Here is an 8,828-nt window from a genome sequence, read left to right on the forward strand (position 1 = left end):
GCCTCCTCCTTCCACCCCCACCTTTGGAAAGCTTGATGCTCCCAGTCCCAAGCTTTTCAGCGGCTCCAAAGTCAACACTGGCCTGCTGATTGTTGTTCGCACCGTTTCAACTTCCTCGGACCCCAGTCAGTTTTTCTTCTTCCATCAGCTTTTTAGCTCCCAAAATGTTTTTGTCATATCTTCATGTATTGTTTTTGCTTCTGTTCTCCTTATTGTTTTACTGTTATTTCGGTGGGCTTTGGGAAGGAAGCAAACATAAAATCATATGCATTCATTTTACCACATTTTACAGAGTCTGTCTTTCACCTCTCGCCTCTTGCACCCTCAGACTCCTCTAAGCTCTACGTGAAGGTCATCCATAACCTTTGCGCTGCTCTCCCCAGGCCCGCCTCTGGCTGGAGTGCATTTTGCATCTTGTCTGCCTGGAGCACTCTTACTTTGCCTCTCCAGCCTCACTCTCGGCCATTACTGGCTCCCATTTCCGTGTCCCGCACCTTCCCATTAGAGTATGGGTTTCAAACTTGGAGTTATGAAATTAGTGGGCTGTGAAATCAATTCGGTGCAGCTTAAACAACATTGATTTTATATTTATATACATTGGGAGGAGATATATTTCTTACTGTGGGTCAAAGTTGAAATACTTGGAAAGCCACTGTATTTGGTCCTTCTCATTTTGAACTAGTTGCTGCATCTAAGACCTGATAACTCCAGTTGGTATTTAGCTGGAGTTAAAAAAAAAAAATATATATATATATATATATACACACACACACACACACACACACGCACACACATTTATATATTTTAGTGGATTGAATATATATGAAATCACTTTAAAACCTGTAAAGTTATATGAATCTGAACTATTTGTCTAAACTAGGCATCTAAAATGAGCTCACGGGAGAGCTAGTACACCTAAGGACAAATGGCTGAGTATTGTCACAAAGATTGTGTATCACACATCCAAGGGAGCAAGGCAGCTCAGGGAAGGCAGTCATGCCAGCCAACTAATCTCCTAGGATCTGAAACCAGCTTCAATCAAACAGCTTCCCCATCTTGGTTCTCTCACTTAGATATTTAAATACCTTGCACTGATAAGGTGTTTGATTTTTGATAACCCATGGAGAGATTTGGGATTTTCTACAAACACTCTGAGAAAAATCATCACTTAAGATTCCTTTTTTCGGGTCGGGCATGGTGGCTCATGCCTGTAATCCCAACACTTTGGGAGGCAGAGGTGGGTGGATCACAAGGTCAGGAGTTCTAGACCAGCCTGGCCAAAATGGTGAAAACCCATCTCTACTAAAAATTAGCTGAGTGTGGTGGCGGGCACCTATAGTCCCAGCTACTCAGAAAGCTGAGGCAGAAGAGTTACTTGAACCCAGGAGGCAGAGGTTGCAGTGAGCCAAGATCATGACACTGCACTCCAGCCTGGGCAACAGAGCTATACTCCATCTCAAAAAATAAAAATAAAAAAAACAAATTCCTTTTTTAATTTGTTAAAGAGGGGCCAGCAGTAGATTTTTGGGAGGCAAATTTGTATGATGGAAAGAACATAGAACTGAAGACAATACAAAAATTTGGGCCCAGATTCTGACTTCATAGCAAGTAATGTAATCTCTCTCAACTTCACTTTTTTTATCTGCAAAATGGGGATACATGATATCTACTTCAAAAGGTTTCACAGGGGATTAAATAAGCTAACACATGAGGAAGAGCAGGACTCAACAATAAGTGCTAGTTTTTCTTTCCATTTCTTTTTTTTTTTTCCTATTTATTTATTTATTGAGACATAGTCTTGCTCTTTTGCCACCATGTCTGGCTGATTTTTGTATTTTTAGTAAAGACAGGGTTTCACCATGTTGGTCAGGCTGGTCTTGAACTCCTGGCCTCTGGTGATCCTCCTGCCTCAGCCTCCCAAAGTGTTGGGATTACAGGCATGGGCCATCTTGCCTGACCTTTTCTTTCCATTTCTATAGGCACTGTTTCACTAAGGGTCAATTGAGAGGAGGAAAACCATTGAGACAAATACCATTAAACTAATATTCAAGTAGAATTGGAGCCAAGACACCTTTTCTGACTATCCTCACTTTGACCTTGTCTGCTTTAGACCTGCTAAAGCTAAGATAAATGGTATCTGGCTATAACTATGCCTGCGAATTTATAGGGAACCTATGTCTACTATCCCAGTGAGAGGCTGCAGCTCATAGTTACCCACAGCTAAAGTGCAAGGCTGCTTAGCAGGTCTGTGTATGCTTTGTTGGTCTACAATAAAAGAGACTTAAGCAATGCTCAGTTGTTAATTGATACCTCCTGAAACAGCTTATTCAAGTTGCAAAATGTTATTTGATTTCTCTCTCAGTGTTCTCCTGGATTATTTTATTCAGGAAGCAAGGAGGCTACATCCAAACTGTGTATTGGGGAATAGTGACTTTGGTTTGTGCAGGCACTCTTTTTAAATCGTGGGACGACAGCATCACCCAATGAGAAGACCCCTGGGCTGGTAATCAGCACAGAGAGCTTAGTCAGGACTATAACCCATCAGTCAGAAAAATGTTTGCCTGGGAAGAGAGAGAGTACTGTGAGAGCTTCATTCACTTTCATTGTGGTCGCTGGGGTCTCTGAGGTAAGTCTGTTATGGCATGGTATGGTCTTGATATGTGTCCCCTCCAAATCTCATGTTGAAATGTGTTCCCAATGTTAGAGGTAGGACCTGGCAGGAGATGATTGGAACCTGAGGGTGGATCCCTCATAAATGGCTTAGTGCCATCCTCTTGGTGATGAGTGAGTTCTAACTCAGTTAGTTCACATGAGATCTGGTTTCTAAAAGACTCAGGGACCTCCCTCTTCTCTCTCTTGCTCCCATTCTTGCCATGTGACATGCCTGTTCCCCCTAGGCCTTCTGCCATGATTAGAAGCTTCCTGAGGCCTTACCAGAAGCTGAGCAGATGCTGGCACTATGCTTCCTATACAGTCTGCAGAACCATCAGTAAATTAAACCTCTTTTCTTTATAAATCAACCAGCCTCAGATTTTCTTTTTTTTTTAAAGACAGGGTCTCACTTTGTCATCCAGCTGAAGTACAGTGGTACAATCATAGCTCACAGCAACTTCGACCTCCTGGGCTCAAGTAATCCTCCCACCAAAGGCTCTCGAGTATTTGGGACAACAGGTGGATGCCACCATGCCCAGCTTTTAAATTTTTTAAAAAATTTTCATTTATGTATGTATGGATGGATGGATGGATTTATTTATTTATTTTGAGATGGAGTCTCACTCTGTCGCCCAGGCTGGAGTGCAGTGGTAAGATTTCGGCTCACAGCCGGGCGCGGTGGCTCAAGCCTGTAATCCCAGCACTTTGGGAGGCCGAGACGGGCGGATCACAAGGTCAGGAGATCGAGACCATCCTGGCTAACACGGCGAAACCCCGTCTCTACTAAAAACACAAAAAAATTAGCCGGGCGAGGTGGCGGCGCCTGTGGTCCCAGCTACTCGGGAGGCTGAGGCAGGAGAATGGCGTGAACCCGGGAGGCGGAGCTTGCAGTGAGCTGAGATCTGGCCACTGCACTCCAGCCTGGGCGACAGAGCGAGACTCCGTCTCAAAAAAAAAAAAATAAATAAAAATAAAAATAAAAAAGATTTCGGCTCACTGCAAGCTCCGCCTCCCAGGTTCATGCCATTCTCCTGCCTCAGCCTCCGGAGTAGCTGGGACTACAGGCATCTGCCACCACCACTGGCTAATTTTTTGTATTTTTTTTTTTTTCCCAAGATGAAGTCTCGCTTTGTCATCCAGGCTGGAGTGCAGAGGTGCCATCTCGGCTCACTACAAGCTCTGCCTCCCGGGTTCACACCATTCTCCTGCCTCAGCCTCCCGAGTAGCTGGGACTACAGGTGCCTGCCACTATGCCCGACTTATTTCACCATGTTAGCCAGGATGGTCTTGATTTCCTGACCCCGTGATCCGCCCGCCTCAGCCTCCCAGAGTGCTGGGATTACAGGCATGAGTCACTGCACCCGGCCAACTTTTTTATTTTTTGTAGAGAGGGAGGCCTTGCTATGTTGCCCAAGTTGGTTTCAAACTCCTGGGCTCAAGTGACCCTCCCACCTTGGCCTCCAAGGGATGGGATTACAGGCATGAGCCACTGTGCCTAGCGAGGTATTTCTTTATAGCAACATAAGAACAAATGACTACATGGCACTTCAAGCATTCTGGCTCATGCTCAAAAATGAGATCCGAAGATTTTTATTTTTTGAGTTCCACAAGGCTTTGGTTATCTGAGCATTTGTAAAGTGGGAGTGGGGAGAGCAGCAGTGTTTATCTTTGCTTAGTCTGCTCCATACACGTTTCTCCAAACTGAAAGCCTACAATTCTTTTTATTTTTGTAGAGACAGGGTCTCACTATGTTGCCCAGGCTGGAACTCCTAGGCTCAAGTGATCCTCCTGCCTCAGCCTCCCAAAGTGCTGAGATTACAGGCATCAGCCACCATGCTGGGACTGGAAGCCTACAATTCTAAATTGTACTGATTAATATATATAGAGAAAAAAAGGAATAAATGAAATTTAGAATCAAATGATTATAATGAGACTGGAAAACAATTATTTGAAATCTGACAGTTTATATATTGAAACAAAATAAAAGCATTTATAAAGTCCTGGAAGTAATTTAAAATAAAAAGAATATTGGCCGGGTGCGGTGGCTCAAGCCTGTAATGCCAGCGCTTTGGGAGGCCAAGGCGGGTGGATCACTAGGTCAGGAGTTCGAGACCAGCCTGGGTAACATGGTGAAACCCCGTGCACCTGTAGTCCCAACTACTTGGGAGGCTGAGGCAGGAGAATCGCTTGAACCCAGGAAGCAGAGGTTGCAGTGAGCCAAGATCGCACCACTGCACTCCAGCCTGGGCGACGGAGTGAGACTCTGTCTCAAAAAAAAAAATACATATATATATATATAGGTCAGGTTTAGTGCCTCACGTCTGTAATACCAGCACTTTGGGAGGCCAAGGCAGGAGGATCACTTAAGGCCAGGAGTTCAAGACAAATCTGGGCAACAAAGTGAGACCTCCATTTCTACAAAATAAAAATTTAAAAATTAGCTGGGCATAGTGGCTTGTGCCTGTAGTCCTGACTACATTTATTTAATGATCACTGAGAATATTCTAGGCTAGTGTTGAGTGTGGTGCATGGGCAATCTGTGTCAGAATTCCTTTAGGTGCTTCCGACTGAATTAGAAGCTCCAGGGCCCGGAAATCCGCATTTTAAACTTGCTCTGTAGGCGATTTGGATTCACACTAAAGACTGAGGACCACACTGTTCTAGGCACTGTTAGGTGCTGGGACCTAACACGAAACAAGGTAGACGTGGTTCCTGACTTCCCAGTATACTTATATAGGGGCTGGGGGACAGCTCATTAGTGATATGGGTGCTAGAATGGAAGAAGGAAGATCACATAGCAGGTGCACCTAGTTCAGACTGAGGAGGGTACCAAAGTCGAAACTGGAGGAGGGATCTGCAGCTCTAGAGATATCTGTACTTCAGGGAAATATGGGAGCTGTCAGCTGGTGGAGACGAAGGGCAGCCGTGACCGTGAACAAAATGGCCAGGAGGAAGGCATCGTGTGTGAAGCGGGCTAAGGACCGAATTGTGAAAGACCCCAAACCACCCAGCCTTCCATCCCCTAAGATATCTGTCTTTGCCTTCGCTGGCCCTTTCGCCCGTCCCTGATCCCTCAGAGAGACCCTCTGCGGAATACGCCCTCGCCCAGGGTCGCGGAGCAGCGCACTAACATCCTGTCGCTTCGGGACAGTCTTCCGGCTCTCAGCCTCCCCAAGCAAGGCGGGGTTAAGCTCGACCCAGGCGCTCCCCGGCTGCCAGGAGACAGCGCCGGACGCGCCAGCCCTGCGTGATGACGTCAGCGCGCCGCGCGCGCCGAGGGAGGAGCGGGCGCCGTGGGCCGGCTGGCGCGGGGGCTCCGGTAATACGGGCTGGGCGGGGGAGAGGAAGGGGCGGGGCAGGGAGCCCGCCAGAGTGCGGGGTCGCGGTCCGGACCCGGAGCACGAGCCCTAGAGCCTCTCAGCACTCGTCGCTTCTCCTAGCAGACCCCACCCGGCCTGGCGATGGAGTTTCCGGACCTCGGGGCTCACTGTTCGGAGCCGAGCTGTCAGCGCTTGGGTGAGGGGCGGAGCGTGCGGGGGGCGCGGCCCAGCGGAAAGGGACTTTGAACCGCAGGTGGGGAGGGAAGGGTGGGTTCCCAGGCTGGCAATGCCGGGGGGCGGGGCTTGAAGTTGGGGGGGGGTCAGGGGCAGAGGGGGCGGGGCCAAGGAGGTAATGGACTTGGGAAGGGGCGGTGTGTCGCAAATAGGATGGTGTTTTCCTTCCGCTGAGTGGAAGGCTTGAGTGAGAGAGAAGGACATCGAGGTCCCCCTGTACCTGCAATCCGACCAACTCTCTGCAGATTTTCTGCCGCTTAAGTGTGATGCCTGCTTAGGCATCTTCTGCGCAGACCATGTGGCCTACGCCCAGCATCACTGTGGATCTGCTTACCAAAAGGTGAGGGGGCGATCCTCAGGGTGAAAACGGGCAGATGGAGAATGCGTGCAGAATCCCCCAAATCCGTGTCTTACATTTCTTCTCCCTTTTGTCTTTCTGAGGCTGTCAGTGCTGGGAAACACTGTTTTTTTGAGTGTTTGTGTTGGGTCCTATCCAAGTTCTTTCAGGACCAGAGATTTGTTGGACTGGGGTGGGCCACACACTGACCCTTGCTCCTTGACTATAGGATATCCAGGTACCTGTGTGCCCTCTCTGTAATGTGCCTGTGCCTGTGGCCAGAGGGGAGCCCCCTGACCGTGCTGTGGGAGAGCACATTGACAGAGACTGTCGCTCTGATCCAGCACAGCAAAAACGTAAGGTAAACATTGTAGGGGTCGGAACTACGGATGCCTGGAAACCCAAACAGCTAGTCAGAGTCTCAGCAGGGACAACCTTCTCACTTCACCTCAGATCTTTACCAATAAGTGTGAACGCACTGGCTGCCGGCAGCGAGAAATGATGAAACTGACCTGTGAACGGTGTAGCCGAAACTTCTGCATCAAGCACCGGCACCCACTGGACCATGATTGCTCTGGGGAGGGGCACCCAACCAGCCGGGCAGGGTAATTGCAGCCAAGTCTTCTACTTGCCTTTGGGACTATTGCATTCTTTTGGAACTGACTCAAGCTCTGTCGTTACAAATTGGGGAGCTTCAACCATATCCCTGTCGGCTAGGGGAGTCTTTTAGCTTCCTTTTCAAGTGCATGTTTTTCCAGAATTCCCCTCCTGAATTCCTGGGTAAGGCTGGTTCTTGGAGACATGCCAACAATATCTTTCCCTACAGACTTGCTGCCATCTCCAGAGCACAAAATGTGGCTTCTACAAGCACTGTCCCCAGCCCAAGTCGAACCATTCCTTCCTGTCCCTCTCCCAGCAGGTAGGCCTGCCCGTTTCCCTGCTCCCTGTTTTTCCCTTTCACACCTCTGACCTCCACCTCTTCAATGTTTGGTCATAGAGCCACAACCCAGTCTCCATCCTGGACAGCCCCTCCAGTGATTGCTTTGCAGAATGGCCTGGTGAGTTGGGCAGAGGTTGGATGGACAGAAACAAACACACAGAGAGTGAAGTCCAAGGACACTGGTCTTCTTTCTCCCTTTGCAGAGTGAGGATGAAGCTCTGCAGCGGGCCCTGGAAATGTCCCTGGCAGAGACCAAACCCCAGGTTCCAAGGTATGCTACCCTCTTGAGAAAGGGCAAGCTGTGGGCAAGGGTTTGATCTGGAGGGAGGTAGGTGGGACCACTCTGACACAATGCAAGATAATTGCTGGCAACTTGGGCTCAAAATTAAGATGAACTGTATCATCCTTGACAAGTTATTTAACCCATGGAGCCTTCATTTCCTCTATAAAAACGGGGACAATACTAACACCCACCTTGTAGTGTTGCTATGAAGATTGAGATAATCCCCAGCAGTGCTCGGCACCGTGAGGCCCGACACACACAGAGCAGATGTTCAAATTTTAGATCCTACCATCATCCAACTTAAACTGTTCCTCCCTCCCAGTTGTCAGGAGGAAGAAGACCTAGCTTTAGCACAAGCACTGTCAGCCAGTGAGGCAGAATACCAGCAGCAGCAGGTATGAGGCTGGGGTGAAGATGGGTGCTGCAGTGGGAGGGAGGAAGAAGTCAGGGATGGGGGTTCTTCTGAGTGGTGCAGAGTTTTGGAATGGTGGTTGTCCTTTGGTTTTCAGTATGACTCCAGCCTGTGCTGAGCTCTGAAATGAGGGTCGTCCCCTCATTTCCTTGACGTTGCACCCTGTCTTCCCTTCCTTCCCCTCTCCTTGCTCCAGGCCCAGAGCCGCAGCTCGAAGCCATCCAACTGCAGCCTGTGCTAGGGCCCTGGGCTTGGGGAGGGAGGTTCACCTGAGGAGGACTGTGGCCCTCACACCTCTAGGGTACACAGGGAGAGGCGGCCCGGAGTAGCCTGGAGGGCAGAGACAAGCGAGAGTGATGTGGAGGTCGCCCTGGGAGCCTCTGGAAGGCCTTGCTAGTGTTCCAGCTGCATGGGAGAGAGCAGCTAGCAACTGTTGCCTGGTTGGGCCCTCGGTGGATGCTGGCCAGGCCCTGCTCTCAGTCCTATCATCATGTCATCTCCCTTTTGCTGGAGCTGCCCTGACATGGAGTGGGCAGGAAGGGTCCTGGAGAAAATAAAGGATCTTGGCAGTTGATAGGATATACAAGTGGTGTGTTTCTCTCTCCTCTCTAACCTCAAACAGAAAAGCCGCATCAACAATGCTCACCTGA

The 8,828-nt window shown here is 49.0% G+C and overlaps 1 protein-coding gene across 5 annotated transcripts; it reads left to right on the forward strand.

Annotated features, from left to right (window-relative positions):
* Positions 1-5,920: 5,920 nt before the first annotated feature.
* ZFAND2B (zinc finger AN1-type containing 2B) lies at positions 5,921-8,759 on the forward strand. 5 transcript variants are annotated; one of them, XM_028830475.2, is made up of 10 exons: positions 5,921-5,971; positions 6,093-6,168; positions 6,452-6,546; positions 6,773-6,904; positions 6,997-7,148; positions 7,370-7,462; positions 7,541-7,601; positions 7,687-7,754; positions 8,089-8,161; positions 8,375-8,759. In XM_028830475.2, the coding sequence occupies exons 2-10, from the start codon at positions 6,114-6,116 to the stop codon at positions 8,417-8,419; spliced, it is 774 nt and encodes a 257-aa protein (XP_028686308.1). In that variant the 5' UTR covers positions 5,921-5,971; positions 6,093-6,113; the 3' UTR covers positions 8,420-8,759.
* The last annotated feature ends 69 nt before the right edge of the window (positions 8,760-8,828 follow it).

The sequence above is a fragment of the Macaca mulatta genome, chromosome 12 (assembly GCF_049350105.2).
Source record: "Macaca mulatta isolate MMU2019108-1 chromosome 12, T2T-MMU8v2.0, whole genome shotgun sequence".
Lineage (NCBI taxonomy): Eukaryota > Metazoa > Chordata > Mammalia > Primates > Cercopithecidae > Macaca > Macaca mulatta.

Coding starts and splice junctions, on each gene's coding strand:
- ZFAND2B (XM_028830474.2), top strand. CDS start 6,114: ATGGAGTTTCCGGACCTCGGGGCTCACTGTTCGGAGCCGAGCTGTCAG. Junction 7,602..7,686: donor TTGCTTTGCAGAATGGCCTG/GTGAGTTGGGCA, acceptor CTCCCTTTGCAG/AGTGAGGATGAAGCTCTGCA. Junction 7,755..8,088: donor ACCAAACCCCAGGTTCCAAG/GTATGCTACCCT, acceptor CCTCCCTCCCAG/TTGTCAGGAGGAAGAAGACC.